Genomic DNA, 26,758 nt, shown 5'->3' with positions numbered 1-26,758 from the left:
TACATTTAACTGTTTGAAGAATCTTTTTTGTATAAATACACAGAACTTTTGAAGAGCCCAGATTTTCCTATCTGTAATCTGATAAATGTATAATGAAAACAGCTTAGCAGATCAAAAGAATATTCCTTGAAAGGGCAACATTTTTTATGACATTGTTAGGTCTCAAAAATTCAATTGGTGTTAACAATAAAGGTTTATTTTGGGATTTGCAAGACAAGCATCCTCCTGGGGAATTTTTTTCTTTTAATTTTTAATACACTTTTCTAGGAGGTTTGCTATTTGTGTGCTATATTATGGATATTTCAATTTGGAAGACATTTGGGGAAAAAAAAAAAGCCAAAACTGTTTCCTCTTTTCAGACATGAATGTAACCGGACACTTCTTTATTTTCATTTGAAAAACTCATCAGGAGGAGATATATACTGCCGTTCTCACTTACTGATAAAAGGGATATTGGAGTGAAAAGCAATTATGAGTGTCACAGAGCCTCAGCGGAGAGACTAACCCTACTCCTTTGACAGGCATGTGGAGAGAACATATTGTAAATGAGATCTGGCACCCTTGCCTCTCAGTCTTACCACAGTCACCACCCACTGGCTTTAGCTTGTATGTTGGGTGGATAATAATTGTATTTTGTTTTTTTATTTACATGAGAGAGGAATTATAATGTGACAATTCTTAAAAAGAGAGGGGGAAGGGCCTTCTCAAAAGCACATGTGGCAATGAGAGCCAGTTAATTGTATAAATAATTTTTTTGTGCTAGCTCTGCTGGGCCTCTCAGACCTCATTTTATTATATAAATTAATACATATTATTTATATATTACATAATACTTATTCTTTTAGACAGAGCTCTTTGCCATTTGGGACTATTTGCTGGCAAGAGTTCATTGTAGAGTGTGATTTATATTCTGTTTGAATCGTGTTTTCTAGGGGGATTTAAAAGAATGGATTTCCATGTGCATGTTTCTAAAATCATCTGTTCTTTAAACCAGGGGGACACAGTGGGCAGCCTTTGTCAACAATGACATTAATGAACGAGAGGCACTGTTGGCTTCATAGGAGTTTAGGCTCAAGAAGTTAACCAGGGTTAGACAAATATTTATGAGGTCAGGCTTAATGCACTGGCTTATCCTCCTTCTACTATGCCCTTAGGAGAAGGAAATTAAGAACATTCTGTTGGGGGATGGAGGTATTTATGCAGTATAGACAAGTGCTGAAAGTTGCTGATTCCAAATATCTTCTCTTCTAGAAGCCACTTGCACTGAGTTCTCTTTTCACCCACACTGGCTTGTATGATCTTCCTACTAGAGAGAGGCATTTGCACTTAAAATGTCAATGGGAATTTGGTGAAGCCCAGGGAAAGGAAGGCCCAGAGGTTTTATGTTAAGCCAATTCTATTCTAGCACTGGGAGAGAAAAATTTATTTCCCTACACTTTCTTTTCAATTTTCCTTTCATTGCCTCTATATTTGAATTGGCTATATAACTTATTGTTCAAACTAGACACAGAGAATGAAATGGGATATTGTGGATAATTAAGCAGTGACTTGTGACTGAACCAGGACATATGGTTATTCTACCTATTCCTAGGCATAGGGGAAAGTTCTAGAGAGACTGAATCACAAAAGGAAACCTTACCTCAAATAGGGGCTCTACATGGGTATGTGGGAGCCTAGAACCTTCAAATAATAAACACAGTAGATTTGCCTAGCTTTGTCCCACTTTAGAGATCATAACTGGATGTGCTCTACCATGTTAGGTAGAAGGTTGAGGAGTTGCACGTTCATGGGAATTGCTCAATCTTTTGTATACTACGTGTCACCCTTACAAGTGACCTGTTCTGAATAGTTTCTAGATGCTTAATTTCTACTAGGTGTGCATAATTATTTTAACGTTGATGCCCTTTATTTCTACTTCAAAATCCTACTTCTTTTTTAATAGAGTAGGAGTTCTCTACTTGGATTCATAATCTCTAGGAATCACTGAATGGGTGCCGGGGATCCATGAATTCCTGGAATACACCCACCCACCACCCCCACAGTAGCTTGCATTAGATTCCCAAAGCTATTTGTGTCCCAAAGGAAGTTAAAAATAACTGAATGAAGCCTAAGCTAGGTTTTTACTAGAAAGCTATAATATTACACTGATACATCTTATATCTTCACTTGTTTTATCTAAAGTTAGAAACAATAGATTGTGGGGAAAATTAGAAACACTGGGACAATTTTCTTCTCACATGAAGGTTGCTGTAAGGAGAACTTACTGATAAATATGGTTATGCATCATCATTTTATTTTATTTTAAATGTTTGTTTATTTTGAGCGATAGAGATAGAGAGAGAGAGAGAGAGAGAGTGTGTGTGTGTGTATGTGTGTGTGCATGTGTGCAAGCAGGGGAAGGGCAGAGAGGGAAAGAATCCCAAGCAGGGTCTGTGCGTCAGCTCAGAGCCTGATGGTGGGGATCGATCTCACAAACCATGAGATGATGACCTGAGCCGAAATCGAGTTGGACGCTTAACAGAGTGAACCACCCAGGTGCCCCTACATTATCATTTTAGAGGATAATAATGATACTATTGCTAATAATTTCCAAGTTTTATGTAATATTCAATATGTTACAGGTACTGTTCTTAGCAATTTATGCCACATACATATATACATATATAACCTCTCACATGCACACATTATGGAGTTTTTTGTTTTTTGTTTTTGTTTTGTTTTGTTTTTTTAATCTCATAGCACTATGAGGTCATTTTACAGATGGGAAAATGAGGCACAGAAGGTTAAATTAAATGATTATTTAAAGGCACCTGGCTAGTGCCTGATAGGGCTGGGGATTGACCCACATTCTGACCCCAAAATTTATACATTTAATTTCTAAACTTTTCTTGAATTAATGAATTATTTATTCATGGTTTGGAGGGTACTTTGCTTTTGAATGAAATATATTCATATCATGTGAAAATCTGGGATAATTTTCTAATTTATCTATAAAAGTTGGTGAGTGTGTATGTGTGTGTTCTGTGTATTTTGAGTAAGAAGTTCAGTTTTGTTACAAGCTACATAGATTTCAAGGTTTTGAAATATAGTCCTCCCAGAAAACTGTAAGAAAATGGAACTTTTTTTGTGTTGCTTTATAAATGTTTCTTAAAATGTACAACTTTGTTAAGGCATATAGTAAGTATAACTCTACAATAATTATAATAATAAAATTATATCTATATAGTATTTTAACCTCCAAAATTATTCCACATAACTTGAAAATAGCAATGATTAAAGCTAGGATCTATACTAGAGCTAATAAAAATACAGTAGAAGAGATACTCTCACCAGTATTCTTGTTACACACCGTGGGTTTGTGGCTCTTCATCCAGTGAACAGGTGGTCCACATCTTTTTTTTTTAATATTTATTTATTTTTGAGAGAGAGAGACAGAGTGTGAGCAGGGGAGGGCAGAGAGAGAGGGAGACACAGAATCTGAAATAGGCTCCAGGCACAGGGCTCGAACTCACAAACCAAGAGATCATGACCTGAGCCAAAGTCAGACACTTAACCAACTGAGCCACCCAGGTGCCCTACATCTTTTAAAGTCTGTTACCAAGCCTCAGAATGGTGCCTGTCATTGCTACAATATAGATTAAGGAGAATGGGAATTGCACAGAGAAAAAAAAAAAAAAGAACCTACAGATACACTCCTTGAAAATATCCAGGGGAGAGAGGAATTTCACATAACCACCAAAAATCCTAAAGTACAGAAAAGTATACACTGTGTAAATCCTTATGTAAAAGGGAGAATGTTGGGCTATAGCTGAAGTCGAAGTTGAATAGTAGAAAATTCCAGAGTTGTTTTCTGCCTACCCCATTATGTGTCTGTGAGTTCCAATATAAAAGAGAAAAGGCAACACAGCAGTGATATATCGTAGGTAAACTATGGTGTTTTTGAGGGTCAGAAGGTTTCTTACCCATTTTTATCAAGGGAATCCCTTTCACAAACCATTACTCAGTTTGTGTTGGATTAAGGGGAATTATATTAATTGGCTTTTTGCTAGGAATTTGTTGTCCATCTAAGCTCTTCCAAATTTCCTCAATTATCAAAGCACTCTCGGTAACAATAAAAAATAATCTGTGTATTTGTTTAAACGTAACTTGGATTCCCATTTTGGGACTCTCGTTTATATTTGTTGTTGTCTGGGTAATAAGTTCTTACACTGACTAGAATATCAATTCCTATGCCAGAGGAATTAACTTTTAGGTCTTAACTGTTTTGGTTGTTTTGTAGATTGGCAAATTTTTGTTGGGGATTTTTATGTAATTCTGTGGCTAAAAATTCTTTGGATCACAGAAGAAAAAAAATTCATCTCTTTGTTTTCTTTTACTTTTTGGCCTTTGAATTTTTCATCCAAGTATATAGGGTGAATAAAATTCCTGGAGAATGAAGTCTTTCTTATATGAGATTCAAATCTCCCTCATATAATATTTACATATTTCCCATATGTTAATAATATCATGTTCTATACAAATATGGTCTTTAAGAAGTGTCTTTTTTCCCCCACTTCTAAGTTCCTATTCGTAGGACTGTTTTTCATTTTTGTGTAAAAATGATTCCTCTATATTATCCAATCTGGACTAAGGTCTTATGATTTATTTACTTTTGCTGATATTTTATACTGGAAAAAAGTAGGGGTAAGTATTGAGGTCATGTGGTATTTTCTCCCATAAGGATGCCATATGTATAGGTAGATATAGTATATACAGAGAATTTTCATGTACATAAATTTATTTGTGCTATAAGCTACTTTTGTTCATGAATTTTTAGTCTAAACTGAGTGTACTTCTCCCCCACTTAGAGGATAGAAATAGTGAGTTTCAGACCAAATACTTTCTCACGTAATTTTAATCTCAGTTTTCCTCCTGGGACCTTATGCATAATAACAAGTGGTCCTGGCTGGAGGTACAGGGTAAGAAAGTTGAGGGAAGGAGAAGGAACAAGGGCTACATTTAAGAAACATTTTAGTACATTCATGTTTTTCTGAAATGTGAAGTAATCCTTTTATTCCCACTGCCAGTTTTTTAAAGCCTGAAGGCAGAGGATATACTAAGATATGTTGGATACTTACATATTTTTTTCTTCCCAAGAGATCAAAGTCCTTTCCTTTATATTGTGACTTAGACAGTAGCATGTACTATCTCACTTTTCAGCCAAGGGAAATGAGAAAAAAAAAAAAAAGAGTAAAATGGCCTGTTTAGTAAAATGGCCTATTTCACTTCACACACTTAGGAAACATTCTGGTCTTGATCCTGTGTTCTTAGGCTCTAATGGTTAGTTTTGCCAGCTGCATAGTGTCTGTGGCTGGCAACTTCATTTGCAGGGCCCACTGCAAAATTAAACTGTGAGGCTCTTTGATAAAACATTACTAAGTATTTCAAGATGGTGACAACAGAGCATTGAACCAGCCACGGGACCTTTCTAAGAGAAGGTTCCGTGAGACTGCAAAAGTCACACACCTGTGATGCTGGCCCTGTGTTGCCTAGTCTCATGTCTTGGACAACGCCATCAGCAAGAACAAGACAAAGTATGTGCTATAGTCAAGTTGCAGGATGCGAATACACTCAGGCGTCAGTTGCAAGTGCCCAGGAGAGAATGCAGAGGCAAGAACCTGGCTAGACCAGACCAAGTAGGAATAGGAATAAAAGCTCTGGTTTGATACATACTCAGGTGCTTGGGCTTTCCCTGATGTGTGCTGGAAGTGGAGGCAAGCACTCTACTTCTACATGCTGCTACTAAGTAGGTTGATAACTTGACTCTCTTGATAATTTGTCTGCTTAGATAAGAATTGGCTTAGGGTAAGGACAGGGCTGAAATCTTGGGTTAAACTTAGCAGTACTCAAGGGTAAAGAGGGATGATGTAAGTTGCAGACTGATTTCATGCTATTTCTTGTATACATGGTTTACTTTATTTACTAAATATCATTTCCTAACATCTAGGCATCTTTTTTGAAGTTGGATTATGAGTTCAAATTCCCTTCTGTGTTTGTTAGAACCAGATGATGACTCAATCATGTGTTTCAACAACAACCAAAACAAAAAGTTGTTTGTACACTTCTGGTCATTCAGTAATTCATTCCATGAATAGATATTGAATGCTTGCTATAGATTGTATACACTGTTCTAGTCACCAGCAATGCAGCTGAGGTACAGGACACATCCTTGACCTTAAGTAGTGTGCATTCTAGTGGATTCCACACAATCCAGTGAATTCCAGTGGGTTTTGAAATGATGAATTTGGGTGTATTTTCTTAAGCTCTTTTTTTTTTTTTTTTTTTTTGTACTTGAAGCAGAGTAAAAAGAACAGTCTGAAACAGGTTGTTCTATTTTTTCTGTAAAGACAAGAAACATTTTGTGTTATAGAATACTAGGAAAAAAGTAGGTTCCTCATGGGACAAGGATTTTTTTTTCTCTACAGTAAAAAAGGTTTAAAATCACAAACATAAAGGTTACGTAAGTGACACTGCATTTGTTAGACATTTTTAACGTGCAGTTAAAGTAGGAATGATTTTGTGTTTCTCCTTTCTGCAGTATGGCATTTTGTAATATTTAATTTTTGCCATAAAATATTTTTATGATTTCTATGTTGTAACCTAGTGGGATTCTGTGTATTGTATTATTTTCTGTGACTTTGTCATGTAAAAAAATGGTAGTATGTCTATAATGCCTCTTAAGGAAAAAAGGACAAAAAGAAAGAAACCTATTTTTTGAAACTCTGTTGAGTTTTGAAAGCACATCTTGAAATCCTTATGAGTACAAAAATAATAGCATCCATAACCACGTATTTGATACACCGTAAAATCCATGATTTCTCATGATAGAAGAACACTAGACATTCCAAAGATATTTCAAAATCTCTCCTTTGGAACATAATAAAACTAAAAAAAAATGAGTAATAAGTATTCCTGTTCCTACATGGTCTGTGTGCTTCCTCCCCTTACCGCCTGCTCTGTCACTGCCTTAAGTTGGCAAGACTCTTTGTTTACCATTCATGGACATCTTTTTCCCTTCCCGGTTTTTCCCTTCAAATTATTTATCATTTAATATGAAAGATACAATAAAACATACAAGAATATTTTCTTTTTATTTTAACTTCTATGCACTTGTTATATTCAAACAAATTATGGGATTATTTGCTCTTAAAATCAATTCACTAGAAATTCATTGAAGATTTACTGTCTGCCAGAAACTTGCTAGAGAGAGGACAGGGTTTGGCAGTGAGTATGGACATATGGGTGGATATGTAAATGCATAAGACATGATCCCCTCTACTAATCTGGGAGCAAACCATGTGCATTTGTTCATACTATCCCTCTTACTGGAATGCTATTCTCCTGTTGTTAAACCATTAACATCTTCACATTTTTCAGTTGCTTCCTTCATGAATCCCTTTCCAAATTTCATAATCAAAGTTCACCATCCCTATATACTCTCAAGGGTCACCCTACTAATCTCCAATATGTGCTCACTTTGCTTTTTTGTTGTTACTGCTTTCATGTCTGATCATAGCTACTCAATTTAAGTTAATTAAAATGAAATAATGTGACAAATTCAGGTCTTTGCCTGCACCAGTAAATTTTTGTTCAATATATACATTGGTCTTTAATTTCATAGGTCTTTGTTCATAGGAAGAATGGAAGGGTGAGAGGGTTGGCCTTGTACAGGGGAGGGAGCATGGCCTTTGTTTGGACTTGGCCCCTGGCTGACAGTGTGGTCTTAGGCAGATAACAGCTCAAAATGTTTTCACTTATTCTAAGATGGGGCAACTGATCTTTACCACATAAATTTGTTATAAAAAAATAGGCAGTGAGGCATGAAGCACCTGTCTGGTATGCCTGGCACTTACCCTGTAAATACGGAGTTCGGAATGTGCCAGTATCCTTCCATATGAACCCATCAGTATCTTTTACTACCTTATTTAGCCAAATCTAACCTGAGATTCTGTGCTTGTGGGTTTTTTTTTTAATGAATGATGTTTTTTGTTATCATTGTCTCTCTATAGATCTTTTCTCTCTTATCCATGACTATTTGTTAGCAACAATTACAAACCGAGACAAAGAAAACATTTTAATGGGGTTTTAAGACAGAGGTAACCTATGCCAGTTAGCTTGAGTGTAGCTTAAAAGTAACATACAGCTTTCAAAGTAAAAAGGGATTTTAGCATATTACATAGCCCTTGAAATACAGGAATGGCAGTGTTTTGTTTGACTGAGCTGGCCCAAAGATTTGTACTGCATAGTAATGTTTGTCATTCTAAGGACCTCAGCACATGGGTCTTGCCCACCTGAACACTGTTAAGACTTAGGAGGAGTAAATAATGTTCCTTTTCCTGGTGTGTTAAACAGCCCATCCAATACACACACACACACACACACACACACACACACACACACACACACACGATCCAACTTTATTTCCAGGCGTTTGTTCATTTTGAACCTTCTTCCTTGATGTCTACTTATTTAATCAGCTGATTTGCTTTATATGATATAGGTTTGTAGAAGGAAGGAGATGATGTTTCTGAGTCCCATGCTTAGACTGCCATTTGGTTAATTTCTTACCCAAACAAAGCCTTAAGTTTCTCATCTGTGTAATGGGAAATCAAAACACTTATGCTGTATGATTATTTTGTTTTCAAGTTTAAGTGAGAAATAGATGTTTAAAAAATTCTTGACATACTTTCTTAATAAATATTAATCTTCCTCTTCCTTACCTTTTTCACAGGTATGTTATAAGGATCCAATGAATTAACATTCTGTATAGTGACAGGTGGAGAGTTTAGAATTTCAGTCAGAAATGGGTTCAGATATTGGCACTGCCCCTTACCAGCTATGTGACCCTGGGGTGTATTTAATATATATGAAAATAGTTTCTTAATTTGTAAACGGGAATAATAATTACTTGCAGTTGTTGCATATATATGTGAAATGTATATGAATTGCTATGTTTGGGGCCTGATGTCTACCAAACATTACTAAGGTGTATTAAAATACTTTATTCCAGTTATTTGTGGTCTCAATTCCATTCAGCTTCTCCCAAGATGTCTTCTAACTAGATTTTATTTGTTTAGAGGTTCAGGGGCCAGATTTGACTCCTTACTGAACTTTGTAGAACCACCTAGAATAGTACCAAGTGCATTATGCCAATGTTTGTTCAATTTGAGGCTAGTAGAATAAATGTCTGAGATTTTTGACCTACCTATCTGATAACCACCACCCTTGGGATGGTCAGTAGGAGCAACAGGTTTGGGTAATGGCCGCTGAATCAAATTCATAGGTTTTCTAACTATAATGCCACAATGATTATTTTATATGACTAGAATTCTATGAAGCGTTCTGTATTTGGTTCACATTTCTGTAATAATAATTAATTCTTCTGTACCTAGGCCATATCTACTGCATTACTTTAAAAGATGGGGGTGTGGCCTGCCATTGATGTTACATAATATATCTTGCTCCTTAATGATATACTATAACATATACTATATGCTCTTTAATGACTTCATTATGATTAGTTATAAGGAATAAAGTAATATAAAAAGAAGGGATAAAAGGAATGAACATGAGCAAAAGGAAAACGATCAGGTTGAGTAGATGTTGAATTCCATAAAAGACTGCCTTGGCCCTTTCTAACTTTCATATATTGGATCTGTTTAGTCTTATTATTCGTGTTATAGTTTTTGTTGTTACAAAATATTATCTTTGTAAAATCACTTATAAAATCACTATAGCTGTGATGTTTTTAAAATATACATTTTTTTAAATGTATTAATTATTTGGTAACTTAAAGAGTAATTTAAAAATATATTCTTGGCTAACCAGGAAAAATAATTTTGGACACCAAAATTTTAATGGCCTTAAAATAGAGATAAAACACACTGACAAATTTCCAGTGCTTTTCAAAATCTTAATTTTTTCCTTCAAGATTTGCTTATGCAGTAGTGATCTTTTTTGATGTTTTATATAATCTATCCATTGATGCACTATTCCCATGAAGTAGGTCTTGACTTTTTATTAAAATTTATTAAAAAATTATTTAAAAAATTTTTATTATGTTTTTATACAAACATAGAAAGTTGAATGGTTTGTCTTAGAATGTCAGAAAATATACAACAATCAGAATTGATTTTAGGGGTTAGGCCCTCCTTCCTGATTAATTATTTTGAGTCTTTTATATGGTCTTCTTTATGGAGAAATTTTGAAAAGTAAACATGGGTAGGGTCTAATTGGTGTATATTAATTTGCAGACCAAACGAGATGCCAAGTTCTAGTTCTTGTTACTGTGTTTGTTTAATATTTCTCTGTAAATCACCAAGGCCTGATTTATCCAGTCTCAGCCAAATCAAATATGATCCCTACACTTTCCCATTTGTGTTTGAAGATATAGCAAAAAGTACTCATTATTATAGTATTTATTGAAGTGAAAACTTGTATATGGTTGTACGAATGCCTAATAGAGTTGAAATAAAGGCTGTGAAATTCAAGAGTAGTTGGAAATATTGATGTATTCTTCCCAACCATGTATTTGTGGCCTTTGTTTAAGGGCTAAAAATCTTGGTTTAGTCCCATAGTAAAGAATTAATTAAAAGTTTTAGGATTTCTCAATTGCTCCTAAGTAAGATATATGAAAAGCACTTTCCAGATAAATGCTATGGAAAGTTAACAAGAAAAAGAGGCTATTTTCTCATACTATGTCCCCTGATTTCCATTTCATTTTCACTTTCTTTTTTTTTTAATTTAATTTCAGAGGACTGCTGAAGTATCAAACTAATTTAGATACCCACCCTCCTGGCTGCATCAATCTTAATGGAACCCACTACCAGAATATTCATTTACAAGATTATCTCTCAGAACATTTTCGTGAATCTTTTCCTGAAGGATTTGCAAAGCCAGATGAACTTACCCAAAACAGATTTGTGAAGATTTGTATGGAAGAGCCCAGGTTCCAAGCTAATTTTCCACAGGTCAGATTGATTTTTTATCTTTGATGGTCTCTGCAAAGTCCATATTTCCATAATTATTGACCAACAGTACATTTAAACATGTTTTTGGAGGCATATAAAACAATTGTTCTTGTAGAAAAGAACATTCTAGGATGTTTCAACAGCAAGAGAGCACCTGTTTTTCCATTATAGGTAGCTGGTGTTCAAGGAGAAAGCCCTATGATATTACAGACTATGGAAAATTCCTGCTTAACTGACCATGTAATCTTTGCATACTGTGGCACTGGTGCTTGCCCTATCCGTTGAGAAAAATAGGTTGAATAATAAAAACAATAGTGAAAGAACTAACACTAATAGTAATTATTATTATGGTATAGAATAATGTTACAGTACGATATTATGTATAATACTATAAATAATAAATTGTAAAGTCAATTTGTTGAATGCTTAGTCTCATCTGTTATGTATTGTGCTAAAATGTACTGTATGCATAATTTCTTTTAATGTTCACAATAGCTCTTTGAAGGCATTACTATCATTCTTAATTTTCTGATGATAAAATTGTGGCTTAAATACATAAAATACCTTCAGCAAACTCTGCAACCTACTACATGACAGAAGTAGAGTAGAAAACCAGGTCTTTGACTAAAATGTTTACTCTTAGAAAATATTCTTACCCAAATACCCAGTGAGTAGTTCAGCAAGGGCCTTGATCTTCCCATGTGGCTATGGGAGCTGTCCACATGGGAATTAACACCCTGTACTCTTTGCCTATAGCAGGTGGAAGTATGGCACAGTATGTCAAATGTCTGTTTTCAGAAGAAAAAAAGGAGTCGAAAAGTAGAGTGAATTTGTAGATGACTTTGGAATAAGTATATTAGTCTTGTGTTTTTTGTCAGTAACAATCCTCTAGATTTCTAATAGAGTTTGCAGTTTTCAGAATTTTCCGGGCTTCACACAATGCTATATGTTAGGCAGGGCAGGTATTGTGACTCCCATTTTACTTACATGACACTTGATGCTCAAAGGGTAAGTGACCATCTCAGAGCTGCCAGCCTGCTGCATTGCAGAGCTTGTCTTGTGATGTCTGCTACTCACACAGTAGCAAACAAAATATTAGGAAGAGGCATGATCTGTCTGCAAGGAAGGAGGAAGGTCTGAAATAGCTATGTAAGTAAGGTTTAAAAAAGTAACCATTAAAATAAGTTTGGATCAGAGGTCTCCAAGTGATGAGGGAAATAAAGTGTGCAGTTCTAGAGGAAGGGTTGACCACACAGGCTTCCGTACTTCTGAGAGCATGCAGCTAGTTATCCTGGGATCTGGGATATCTATACAGCACACATGTGAAATTGTCACACTGCCCAAATTCTATATGTTATCTTCTGCTCCTATTACTTTTATTATGTAAAAGTTGTAAGCAGTGTGCATAGTATGTCCTATATTTTAAAATCTGTGCATAAACATATTTTGCATTGTATAAACGTGGAACAGATAGTAGCTGTACTTATCGTGAACATAGTATAATGTGTAAACTTGCCATATCACTAAGTTGTATACCTGAAACTAATGTAACATTGTGTGTCAACTACACTCAAATAAAAAATAAATAGATAAAAGTATTTAAAAAATACTCTAAATAAACTTACCTGACATTCTGAAGAATTCCAATTGCTCCTGCAAACTAAAACATTTTAATACCTTAAAAATAGAAAGAAAAATACATATATATCCAGGATTTTCTTTTTTTTAACAGATATTGGAGTGGTACAATTTTTTCTGAAATCATCTTCAAATTGATTTGAGCACTTAATTTCCCTTCTCTCTTTAGATAAAATACTGTATATGCATGCATTATGTGTTTATGGTATACATAGAGGGACATATGAAACAATGTATGCATACCTGTTAATATGGCACATCGGTTCCCCTTTTATTTTTCATTATTTATTTATTTTTAAAGTTTATTTATTTTTGAGAGAGAGAGAGGGAGAGAGTGGAAGAGGGGAAGAGAAAGGGAGAGAGAGAGGATACCAAGTAGGCTTCGCACTGTCAGCATGGAGCCCACTGTGGCACTTGAATTCACGAACTGTGAGATCATGACCTGAGCTGAAATCAAGAGTCAGATGTGTAACTGACCGAGTCACCCAGGTGATCCTCCCTTTTGATTTCATACTTTAGTCTTGTGTGAATAAGTTGCAGTGAGCATCTTATTTTTCATTCATTTTTCTTTACATTTTATTATTCAAAATATAGATTAAAATTTCATTACTGTAATGTATGACATAAACAACTGAGCAGGAGATAAGGATTCCTACAATACAAGTATTTCTTAAAGTGTATTTCAAAAATTCTCCACTAGACTTGGCTTTGGATTTCTGGACCTTTGTGCCTGTATTGTGCTGAAAGACTTTACAGGTGTATCCGGAGCAATAAGCCAGTCACCATCATCTCAGTCATACGTCATCCCTCAGATGTCATGGAAATCCGGATGGTCAAAGAAAATTTTAAAGCGAGACCTGGCCAGGTGAGTCAGTGTTTAGTAACTTTTAAATTCCCTTTATCTTTATATAAGTTTTGAAAATCAGCATTCATGCCATCATTGGAATGCTTGAACTTCTCTTTTGGTCACTTAGAAACTATGTTTGTTGTTTTTTAGTATATTATTCTACATTGTCCCAGTGTGTCTGCGTTAGAAAACCATCCATTTACCCTCACAATGGTAAGAAACTTGTTTTTGATTTTAAGAATTTTTTTAGAGTGAAATGTGTGTTTCTTTTGTGTGTGTATATTCCACGTCATTCTAAAAATCATGCAAGGCTATCACAATATCCTACATGTCTAAGTAAGCCTTTTTTTTTTATCCAAAAAATATTACCTGTTCAGAAACTTTGTAGCTATTTATTATTTTCTGAGAGTTTACAATCCAGGAAGCAATACATTTAAATGTATTAAAGCTTATTGATTCAAAATACAGAAAATTTCCTGGCTATTTACATTTTTCCCATTATGAACTGTGTATCCAAATATAATATGTATGGTTTTCTTTAGAGAGGTTGAATTTAATGATAAAGAGGGTACTCCGAGTTGAGTGGAAGCCTAAGAAAATCCAAGCAGTGTTTAGAAAAGAAAAAGTCCAGTGTAATTGGAGCCCAGGCTGTGTGTTGGGAGGGAAAGGAAAATCAAGTTAGAGAAATAAAATGGAATAAATAATGGGTAGGGAGAAGATCTGGCTAAGTAATGACTTCATCAGATATTTTTAGCCTGTCAGCACATTGTTTAACATTCTTTTCTGCATTATAAATATAACATGAGTCTATTATCAAAAAGTAAACAATTCACAAATAGATGAGATAAAATGGGAACTTTTCCTCATTCCCCCCACTTTTCAATCCTTTCTTCCAGAATTTGGCATATATTCTTACAGACATTTTCCTGTAGAGTTAGGCATATATAGATGTTTGATATCTGTTTGCTAGATCATTTGTTTTATAATTTGCTCTTTTCACTCAGCAATATAACATGGCTGGAGAGCCTGGGTGGCTCAGTTTGTTAAGTGTCCAAGCATTGATTTCAGATCAGGTTATGATCTTACAGTTTATGGGATCTAGCCCCCCACTGGGCTCTGTGCTGACAGTGCAGAGCCTGCTTGGGATTCTCTCTCTCTCTCTCTCTCTCTCTGCCCCTCTCTCTCTCTTTCTCAAAATAAATAAACACAACAAAAGAAAACACAATATATCATGGACAGCTTTCCATGTTACTATATTTGTGTATGTCGCATTGTTTTTAATGACTGCATAATATTTCACAGTAGGAAAGTACTGTAATTAGTTTAATATTTCCAATTGATGATGGAAATTGAGATTTTTTTTTTCAATTTCTAGCAAAAGTAACTAAGAGCAGGACCTACATGTTTAAATATATGCTTAAGATATGCAAATAAAATTGAACAGATGTGGGGGGGTGGGCAGCAAATCACCGGTGCCTAAGTGCTGGGACGCAGGGGTAGGGTTGTACTGGGAATGGCAACCACTTTCAAATTTGATGTGTTATTTAAAAAAAAAATTTTTTTAATTTTTTAATGTTCATTTATTTTGGAGAAAGAGACAGAGCCCGACAGAGCAGGGGAGGGTCAGAGAGAGAGGGAGATACAGAATCGGAAGCAGGCTCCAGGCTCCAAGCTGACAGCACAGAGCCCGACGTGGGGCTCGAACTCATGAACTGTGAGATCATGACCTGAGCCAAAGTCAGATGCCCAACTGACTGAGCCACCCAGGGGCCCCTAAAATTTTTTTTTAACGTATATTTGAGAGAGAGAGAGAGAGAGAGAGAGAGCAGAGGAGGGGCAGAGAGAAAGGGAGAGAAAGAGAGAATCCCAAGCAGGCTTCCTACTGTCAGCTCAGAGCCCCATACGGGATTCAGACTCACTAGCCATGAGATCATGATCTAAGCTGAAATCAAGAGTCTGACGCTTAACTGACTGAACCATCTAGGCACCCCTCAAATTTGATGTGTTATGTTGAAAACTTGGAAACCTTGGCCAAGTAATTCATTTTTCTGTGCATTTATTCCACCAGAGTAATATTGCCATATAAACACATTGTCTATTCCTAGGTATGTTGTGTGTTTAAATGATCTCCTACAAGTAAAGTATGTAGAACAAAGCCTGGAACATGGAAAGTGTCAGGTACATGTAAACGTGTGCTAGCAATTATTATGATTTGTATTTTCATTGTGAGTTTGTCCCTTGAGAACATATCCTTGTAAAGACAGCTAGGCCAGAAAAATCTATATTTAAAGGATAAAGGAAGCAGAAAGGAAGTGTCAAATGTTTAGAGAAAACACAGACATTTGCTCAATAGTATTTAATTGCTTCAAATTTCTCATTCTGTTTGTACATAGCAAACTTATTTATTAATGATTAAGGAAAGGTAGCTTGGGATCTAGTCCAGTGATTGACAATATCCCGTTTTATCAAGAAAGATGGGAATGCTGGCCTACTTTGTGGCAGACATTAATTTACAGTTGTTTATTCAGTCTGATGACACCCTTTCATCTGGTGCCATGTGGGCAGCTGGATAGAGTGAGAAGGGAAATACGTTGTTATGAAGACCAGTGCAAACTTAGTTGTCCTCATGGGATTCAAAACCAGGACCACAGAGTCTAGGACCCAGCTGTTACCAGGAGCCACGGAGCCACGTCATGGCCTTCGCTTCGTTAGGATATGTATACCCTACAATGGGGTTAAATATTGCCCTTGTTCCATGAGACAGTAGGATACTTGGCTAGTAAATGTGATGAAAAGACCTTCCTGTATGATGGTTTGGCTGAATCATGAAGCCATTTTCACACAATTGCATCCACCATACCGTGTTTAGTTCTGATAGTTGTACGATGCATTTCCATGTCTCTGATTTCATACATCCCATAAACATGAAATTGGTAACAGTAATGAGAAAGGGAAGAATGGAAAAGGGAGAAAGTGCACACGTATGTTTGTCTCTATGTAAGTAGTTTAAAAAGTTTGGTCTACTCTTGGGGTCATACAGAATTTACTTCCGAAGTTAATCTTGTGTTTGACTCTCTTTTTTTCCCAGCTTTATTGATGTGTAATTGAAAAATGAGAAATTGTGTATATTTAAGGTATACAACATGAGGCTTTATTTTGAAAATAGTTTCTTCACCATAGCATTAAGTAGAGAATATGGAATGAGAAAGGAAGATGGTTGCTGAATGTTAAATACAGAGAAGAGGGTTTTTTTACTTTTTTACAAAAATATTTCCCAACATACATAAAAGTAGAGAGAATGGTATAATAGACCTCCATGTTCTCATCATCCAGCTTCAATTAAAAACAGAAAAGATAGTTTACATTGTATCACTGAAAATGTTTATGCTCTCTCAAAACCGAAAAGCCAAGAATTTTTCTCCTATGCTACATGCCTAGTAGAAGCTTCTAGATCTACTCTCTTTTGGTTGTCCTAGGACCATTTCACAGGGCAAAAGGAGAAATTTAAGAGTGGCATGTAGGACATAAGGGCTTTTGGCAAGTGCCTCCAGTGGCCTAATCTGTTTCCCAAACAGGTAATGGGGGAAAAACTGTGATAGCCGTGGAGCTGGCTGCGGGCACGGGTAGTGATAGGAAAAATCTGTTATAAGATGGCCGACAGAACTGATAGAGAAATTCCAGTCCCGCCCGAAGACTCCCCTCCAGGTTCTTCTGCCTACCCCGCTTGCCACCTGTGCCAAGTTACTACTAATGTGGAATGCGGAAGTAACAGACGGTAAATGGTTCCCTCTGCTTACGCTCTGGGCTCAGACCTCTGGAGAGTGATCTCTGAGCCTGCAGGTGTGAAATAAACCTCCTGCCTTCCAAGATCTCCGAGTGCCAGAGTGCCACTTGGTTCTTCCTCCGGGTAATCCAGACCAGGTTCTGTAACAGTAGGAGGGAAGGAAGAGGGGCCAGGCGAAAGACAGAAGAACTGAAAGTAGGAGAGAGAGTTGAGAAAGGGATTATATGTGATGTGAAAGGGTAGTGGGTATTCACACAAAGAACATGAAGTTGATGATTCAACCCCAGCTCTGTTGCTTATGAGTTCTGTGCCGGGAGTGTATCTCTGATGGGGGTCAGTACTTGGTAACTATACTATTATTTTTTTTCATAATCTCAAAATGTTTCCTTTTAATTTGGATTATTGCCTTCACTTTTGCAATTATGGTATATTGTTTTTTCTTTTTGTTGTTTTTGAGGAGCAGGGATAGGACATCAACATGTGGTTTTTCAATCTGAAAATGAGAAATTTGGGGGATATGACAGTAGTCTCAGCATTTGAAAATCTGTCATGTAGATGAAGAATTAGATGTTTTTCCTCTGGGATCCTAAGGTGTACAAATAGCTAAAAAGTTTTAGAGAAATAAATTTTGATTCAATATGATAAAAACATTTCTAACAGTGAGACACCAGTCCAGAACCTTAGAAAGCTGTCTCCCCAGGATGTTTAGAAGGATGTTTGTGATAGATCAGGACTTCTCAACCTCAGCATTATTGACATTTTGGGTTAGATAATTCTTTGATGTGGCATGTTGTTCTGCACATTATAAGATGTTTACCAACATCCTTAGCCTCTGCCAACTAGAATGTACTTATGGCAAAGGTGCTTGGAGGAGATACACTAAAGGCAAAGGGAAACAACCCATGGAAAACATCTGGTCAGAAACAATAAGTCCTTTTTCACCTCGCATCCCCCACTCCCTGGGCTCACAGTGGAAAAATTCCTTGTTCCTAATTTCTGTGCTTATCTGACAAATCCTATCAGTATTTCTCAGGTTTGACTAGCAACCCATACATTGAAATAGGTCTTTGTTTTGCAAGTTTAGGTTTTGTATTCAAATTTGTTCTTATTTTAAGTATATATATATATATATATATATATATATATATATATATATATTTGTATCTCTATCTCATAGTTTAAATTGTAACAATGGTTGGCTTCCAAAAAAAATTAAGGCAAAGGAAATTCTTTTCATCGGACCATCTGTGTATCGTGTACTTGTGTAGGCTTAGGAAATGGTTTGTAGCCTTCCCAGATTTCGGGGGGTTACTGGCGGACTCAACTCCTACTATCCCCCAAGGGAGTTTCTATTTTCATAAGAGGGAAAAGAGGCAAATCTTGCTTTTGCCTAGAAATGAATTTGAGTAAAACAAACATTTCTAAGCTAAATTTTATGTCATGCCATTATGTTAATTTATTGTCTTTTCCTGCCATTTCTTTGTTTTTGTCCAATTACTTCTACTTGGCACTACATGTAAAATGCATGCTTCTCAAACATTTTCACTGGGTGTTTCCCTTAAGGGTTCCTTTAAAATAAAGCAAAACAAAGCAATTTCCCACTTGCTGATTCCCACTAAAAAGTATGTAAATTAAGGTTAATACTCCCTACTAATTAAGTGCCTCAAAGTTCTTTCATAAGCTTTGAAAATATTATATTTTATTTATTTTTAAAATTTTTTTGATGTTTATTTTTTGGGGGGGGGGAGTGTGAGTGAGTGGGGGAGGGACAGAGTGGGAGACACAGAATCTGAAGCAGGCTCCAGGCTCTGAGCTGTCAGCCCAGAGCCCGATGAAGGGGCTCGAACCCATGAACTGCGAGTTCATGATCTGAGCTGAAGTCGAACACTTAACCGACTGAGCCACCAGGCTCCCTGAAAATAGTATATTTTTAATTTTTATTATATTCCTATGAAACATGTATTGTTCATCTTGTATGTGCCTCGGATTAAATAACATATCCAAAGTCATACAGCTCTTTTGTGGCACAGGTGAGATTCAAACACAGACCTGCCTGGCAGAAAATCATGTTGCCAGCTAAGCTATTCTGTACTCTCTCCTGACTCATCATCCATCGATGTTCAGGGCATTCATAGTTCTGAGACTCCTATTGCTTGTGGAAATCCTTGTTGCTGGAGAAAAGAGAACTGCCATTAAGAGAGAAATTTACTGAAACTATAAAAATGTTAGATAAATATGCAATTGAAAGTTTTGGATTGTGCATACTACTAAGTTCTTCTGTGTAGTGCAGAGTTGAAGTTCAGATTCCTCTACTAGAAAAGAATCTAATGCCTATTTTCCTATACTGTGCCAATGCACAGAAAAATAAAAACTATAAAATATACAACTATAAATTCAATAGTTTGACTTTTATCTCATTTTTTAAAAATGAAGATAAAACTTTTAAAACTGAAAATACAAAAACTGAGTACAAAAGATAATGTACAGAAGCACTATGTTACGTTTCACAATTTCAAAGTAAAACTAAATTTTGAGTACTGATTTAATTAGGCATGCAAAGGTTGGAGTTTTAATTCTTTAAAGTGCTTCAGCATTTCTTACTCTTGACATTGACTTTCTTACACAAGGAACATGTGTTAATCTGGTGGTTGTTCCCAGGAAGTCATGATTATTTTCTTCTAATGCACCTGCATTCTCTCCAGCAGACCCACCAGGCATGTGTTTGCTGACAAGATTGATGGCAATCAGAGGCCATCCTGTAGTGTTAGACCATGGAGTTTGGAATCCTACAGCTTGGATTGGAGGCCTAGATTCCCCCACTTGGTCCTATGACTACTGACATAGTTTGGTTCACTTCTTTATTAAATGTGGCTAGGTTTCGAAGGCTCTCAAGGGAAGATGGCAGCGTAGGAGGACACTGGGCTCACCTACTCCTACTGATCACTTAGATTCCACCCACATCTGCCTAAATAACCCAGAAAACTGCCAGAAGAATAGCAGAATGGACTCTCTGGAACCAAGTGTAGACAAGAGTTCCACGGAAGAGGGTAGGAAGGGTGGAGAGGTGATGCCTGCTACACGGACTGGTGGGAGGGACCTGGGGTGGTGGAGGGGCAGCCTGCTGGGCAAGGTAGAGCCCCCAAAGTCTGGCTTGCAAAAGCGGAGGGGCCGGACTCTATGAGTTCTGACAGCCAGTGGGACCTAACATCTGAAATTTTAAAAGTCAACAGCTCTGCTCTCAGAGAACGGGGAGGGCGAGAGGACACCAGGAAGGAGAGTTGCTGAGCCCCGGAAGACAGAGCTCAGTTCGGTGGGGAACAAAGGCACTGGGAAGCGCCATCTCCCTCTCCCATCCGCAGCCGAAATTCCACAGGGAACCAGCTCCTGTCACCGATCTTGCTTGCACCTTGCAAACACCCAGTGCTGTGCTTCTGTGGATCCATCCCTCTGAAGGGTCTGCCTCCCTCCTGGTGCTGCAGGGCCCCTCCCGCAGGGGACCACTGACAGCAAAGCAAGCTAAGCCTACCCCTCCTGCCCCTGTGCACCTTGTGGATCCACCCCGGCTAATATGCCAGATCCCATCAGAGCAGCACCACAAGCCCGGCAGTGTGCAAGTAGCCCAGACAGGGCCACACCACTCCACAGTGAGTCCTGCCTCTGGGAGAGGGGAATATAAGGTACACACCAGTCTGATTGTGGCCCCAGAGGTGGGCTGGGGGCAGACATTGGGTCTGACTGCAGCCTTGCCCATGAACACAGGTTTCTCTGGACAGCACAGGGGAAGTGCCCTGCAGTTTGGAGCTACCGCAGGGTCTACCCAAAATGACAAAACAGGAGAATTCTCCTCAAAAGAAACTCCAGGATAGCTACAGCTAACGAATTGACAAAAAACAATTTAAGCAATAATGGATCAAGAATTTAGGATAATAGTCACAAAATTAATCGCTGGGCTTGAAAAAAGCATAGAGGACAGCAGAGAATCTATTGCTACAGAGATCAAGGGACTAAGAAATAGTCATGAGGAGTTAAAAAATGCTATAAATGAGGTGCAAAATAAAATGGAGGCGGCCACAGCTCGGATTGAAGAGGCAGAGGAGAGAATAGGTGAGTTAGAAGATAAAATTATGGAAAAAGAGGAAGGTAAGAAAAAAAGAGTTAAAAAAATCCAGGGGTATGAAGGGAGGTTTAGAGAACTAAGTGATGCAATCAAATGGAACAATATCTATACCATAGGAATTCCAGAAGAGGAAGAGAGAGAGAAAGGGGCTGAAGGTGTACTTGAACAAATCATAGCTGAGAACTTCCCTGATCTGGGGAAGGAAAAAGGCATTGAAATCCAAGAGGCATAGAGAACTTCCTTCAGACATAACTTGAATTGATCTTCTGCACGACATATCATAGTGAAACTGGCAAAATACAATGGTAAAGAGAAAATTCTGAAAGCAGCTGGGGATAAACAGGCTCTAACTTACAAAGGGAGACCGATAAGACTAGTGATGGATTCATCTACTGAAACTTGGCAGTCCAGAAAGGAATGGCAGGAAATCTTCAGTGTGATGAACAGAAAAAAAGTATGCAGCCAAGAATCCTTTATCCAGCAAGTCTGTCATTCAGAATAGAAGGAGAGATAAAGGTCTTCCCAAAAAAACAAAAACTGAAGGAATTCATCACCACTAAACCAGCCCTACAAGAGATCCTAAGGGGGATTCTGTGAGTGAAATGTTGCAACGACCACAAAGTACCAGAGACATCACTACAAGCATGAAACCTTGCTTGTAGTCATCACAATGACTCTACCCCCATATCTTGCTTGTAGTCATCACAATGACTCTAAACCCATATCTTTCTATAATAACACTGAAGGTAAATGCACTAAATGTTCCAACCAAAAGACCTAGGATATCAGAATGGATAAAAAAGCAAGACTCATCTATTTGCTGTCTACAAGAGACTCATTTTAGACCTGAGGACACCTTCAGTTGGAAAGTGAGGGGATAGAGAACTATCTATCATGCTACTGGAAGTCAAAAGAAAGCTGGAGTAGCCATACTTATATCAGACAAACTAGACTTTAAACTAAAGGCTATAACAAGAGATAAAGAAAGGCATTATATAATAATTACAGGGTCTATCCATCAGGAAGAGCTAACAATTATAAATGTCTATGCACTGAATACAGAAGCCCTGAAATACATAAAACAATGAATCACAAACATAAGCAACCTTATTGATAAGAATGTGGTAATTGAAGGGGACTTTAATATACCACTTACAACAATGGATAGATCATCTAGACACAGAATCAGTAAAGAAACAAGGCCTCTGAATGATATATTGGATTAGATGGACTTGACAGATGTATTTAGAACTCTGCATACCAAAGCAACAGAATATACTTTCTTCTTGAGTGCACATGAAACATTCTCCAAGATAAATCACATACTGGGTCACAAAACAGCCCTTCATAAGTATAAAGAATTGAGATCATACCATGTACACTTTCAGACCACAATGCTATGAAACTTGAAATCAACCACAGGAAAAAGTCTGGAAAACCTCCAAAAGCATGGAGGTTAAAGACACCCTACTAAAAAATGAATGGGTCAACCAGGCAGTTAGAGAAGAAATTAAACAATATATGGAAACAAATGAAAATGAAAACACAACAATCCAAATGCTTTGGGATGCAGTGAAGGCAGTCCTGAGAGGAAAATACATTGTAATCCAGGCCTGTCTCAAGAAACAAGAAAAATCCCAAATAAAAAATCTAACAGCACACCTAAAGGAACTAGAAGCATAACAGCAAAGACACCTCAATCCCAGCAGAAGAGAAATAATAAAGATCAGAGCAGAAATAAACAATATAGAATCTAAAAAAAACCTGTAGAGCAGATCAATGAAACCAAGAATTTGTTTTTTGAAAAAATAAACAAAATTGATAAACCGGTAGCCAGGCTTCTCAAAAAGAAAAGGGAGATGACCCAAATAGATAAAATCGTGAATGAAAATAGAATTATTACAACCAATCCCTCAGAAATGCAAGCAATTATCAGGGAATACTATGAAAAATTATATGCCAACAAACTGAACAACCTGGAAGAAATGGACAAATTCCTAAGTACCCACACACTTCCAAAACTCAAACAGGAAGAAATAGAAAACTTGAACAGACCCATAACCAGCGAAGAAATTGAATCAGTTATCAAAAATCTCCCAACAAATAAGAGTCCAGGACCAGATGGCTTCCCTGGGGAATTCTACCAGACATTTAAAGCAGAGATAATACCTATCCTTCTCAAGCTGTTCCAAAAAATTGAAAGGGAAGGAAAACTTCCAGACTCATTCTATGAAGTCAGCATTACTTTGATTTGTAAACCAGACAGAGACCCAGCAAAAAAAGAGAACTACAGGCCAATATCCCTGATGAATATGGATGCAAAAATTCTCAATAAGATACTAGCAAGTCAAATTCAACAGCATATAAAAAGAATTATTCACCATGATCAAGTGGGATTCATTCCTGGGATGCAGGGCTGGTTCAACATTTGCAAATCAATCAGTGTGATACATCACATTAATAAAACAAAAGTAAAGAACCATATGATCCTGTCAATTGATGCAGAAAAAGCATTTGACAAAATTCAGCATCCTTTCTTAATAAAAACCCTTGAGAAAGTCGGGATAGAAGGAACATACTTAAACATCATAAAAGCCATTTATGAAAAGCCCACAGCTAATATCATCCTCAATGGGGAAAAACTGAGAACTTTCTCCCTGAGATCAGGAATACGACAGGGATGTCCACTCTCACTGCTGTTGTTTAACATAGTGTTGGAAGTTCTAGAGTCAGCAAACAGACAACAAAAGGAAATGAAAGACATCAAAACTGGCAAAGATGAAGTCAAGCTTTCACTTTTTGCAGATGACATGATATTGTACATGGGAAACCCTATAGACTCCACCAGAAGTCTGCTAGAACTGATACATGAATTCGGCAGTCACAGAATACAAAATCAATGTAAAGAAATCAGTTGCATTCTTATACACTAATAATGAATCAACAGGAAGACAAAGAAACTGATCCCATTCACAATTGCACCAAGAAGCATAAAATACCTAGGAATAAATCTAACCAAAGATGTAAAAGATCTGTGTGCTGAAAACTATTGAAAGCTTATGAAGGAGACTGAAGAAAATATAAAGAAATTCAAAAACATTCCATGCTCATGGATTGGAAGAATAAATATTGTTAAAATGTCACTACTACCCAAAGCTATCTACACATTCAATGCAATTCCAATCAAAATTGCACCAACATTCTTCTCGAAGCGAGAACAAACAATCCTAAAATTTGTATGGAACCACAAAAGACCCCGAATAGCCAAAGTAATTTTGAAGAAGAAGACCAAAGTGGGAGGCATCACAATCCCAGACTTTAGCCTCTACTACAAAGCTGTAATCATCCAGACAGCATGGTATTGGCACAAAAACAGACACATAGACCAATGGAGTAGAATAGAGACTCCAGAACTGGATCCACAAAAGTATGGCCAACTAATCTTTGACAAAGCAGGAAAGAATATCCAATGGAAAAAAGACAGTCTCTTTAGCAGATGGTGCTGGGAGAACTGGACAGCAACATGCAGAAGAATGAAACTAGACCACTGTCTTACACCATTCACAAAAATAAACTCAAAATGGATAAAGAACCTGAATGTGAGACAGGAAACCATCAAAACCCTAGAGGAGAAAGCAGGCAAAAACCTCTCTGACCTCAGCCGCAGCAATTTCTTACCTGACACCTTTTCAAAGGCAAGGGAAAATGAACTAAAAATGCAAAAATAAAAGCACAAATGAACTATTGGGACCTCATGAAGATAAAAAGCTTCTGCACTGCAAAGGAAACGATCAAACAAAACTAAAAGGCAACCAACAGAATGGGAAAAGATATTTGCAAATGACATATAGGACAAAGGGCTAGTATCCAAAATCTATAAAGAACTCACCAAACTCCACACCCGAAAAACAAATAATCTAGTGAAGAAATGGGCAGAAAACATGAATAGACACTTCTCTAAAGAAGACATCCAGATGGCCAACAGGCACATGAAAAGATGCTCAACATCACTTCTCATCAGGGAAATATAAATCAAAACCACACTCAGATACCATCTCATGCCAGTCAGAGTGGCTAAAATGAACAAATCAGGAGACTATAGATGCTGGCGAGGATGTGAAGAAATGGGAACCCTCTTGCACTCTTGGTGGGAATGCAAACTGGTACAGTCGCTCTGGAAAACAGTGTGGAGGTTCCTCAACAAATTAAAAATAGATCTACCCTATGACTCAGCAATAGCACTGCTAGGAATTTACCCAAGGGATACAGGAGTGCTGATGCATAGGGTCACTTGTACTTGTACCCCAATGTTTATAGCAGCACTTTCAACAATAGCCAAATTATGGAAAGAGCCTAAATGTCCATCAACTGATGAATGGATAAAGAAATTGTGGTTATAGACACAATGGAATATTACGTGGCAATGAGAAAGAATGAAATATGGCCTTTCGTAGCAACGTGGATGGAACTGGAGATTGTTATGCTAAGTGATGTAAGCCATACAGAGAAAGACAGATACCATATGTTTTCACTCTTATGTGGATCCTGAGAAACTTAATAGAAGACCATGGGGGAGGGGAAGGGGAAAAAAAAAGTTAGAGAGGGAGGGAGCCAAACCATAAGAGACTCTTAAGAACTGAGAATAAACTGAGGGTTGATGGGGGGTGGGAGGGAGGGTGATGGGTATTGAGTAGGGTACCTGTTGGGATGAGCGCTGAGTGTTGTATGGAAACCAATTTGACAATAAATTTCGTATTAAAAAAAATAAATGTGGCTAATACTAGTAAGTTCTCTAATGCAGTTACTGTGAATCTTAATTACAAAGATATCATCAAGTGCTAAGCCTGGTACTTGGTATACAGTAAGTTCTCAGTAAGTTAGAAGCTGTTATGGTTGTAATTTCAGAGAATGACTGGAGAGCCACGATGCGATTAAATGGAATGGAATTGTTTGTTTCGTTTTGTTTGCCTCATTCTGCAGCATGCAGTGACTAAGTTCTGGCCCCAGATTGGTTTAGAAACAGTCATTTGGAGCAATGGAAATTTTGCCTCCTGTGGTTTACTAGCCTGTAGGATAAATGTTTTAAGTTGAGTTTCCTGGGAAACAGACTGAGAGGTAGAGATTTTCCTGAGGGAAGTTTGTGGAGAGCGCACTCAAGACAGCACCTCAGAACACAAGACAGGAGTTGAAATGCTGGGTAAAGGCTCAACAGAGGCCTCAGCAGCTCTGACAGCCACTACACATAAATGGTAGTTCAGGTTGTCCTGTATTGAGGTCAGGAAGCTACATCTTTGTGCTCTGTAATTGGCCAGTCACTAGAGGTGAGATATCTCCAGGAAAAGACACTTAGAGATGGGCATGCA

At 37.2% G+C, this 26,758-nt stretch overlaps 1 protein-coding gene across 4 annotated transcripts in view; it reads left to right on the top strand.

Moving 5' to 3' along the window:
- Window positions 1–26,758, top strand: part of NOX4 (NADPH oxidase 4) — a 167,987-nt gene that overhangs the window by 50,446 nt on the left and 90,783 nt on the right. For 3 of the 4 annotated variants that reach the window (XM_078433012.2, XM_078433015.2, XM_078433014.2), the window contains 3 exons: window positions 10,793–11,009; window positions 13,348–13,512; window positions 13,645–13,707. In XM_078433012.2, the coding sequence (XP_078289138.1) occupies window positions 10,793–11,009; window positions 13,348–13,512; window positions 13,645–13,707 (445 nt within the window). The remainder of the gene's footprint in view (window positions 1–10,792; window positions 11,010–13,347; window positions 13,513–13,644; window positions 13,708–26,758) is intronic. The other variant, XM_078433013.2, reaches the window with a different exon arrangement.

This window comes from Panthera onca, chromosome D1 (genome assembly GCF_046562875.1).
Source record: "Panthera onca isolate mPanOnc1 chromosome D1, mPanOnc1 haplotype 2, whole genome shotgun sequence".
NCBI lineage: Eukaryota > Metazoa > Chordata > Mammalia > Carnivora > Felidae > Panthera > Panthera onca.
Note: the sequence above shows the minus strand (reverse complement) of the source record. Positions and strands in the feature narration are given on the sequence as shown.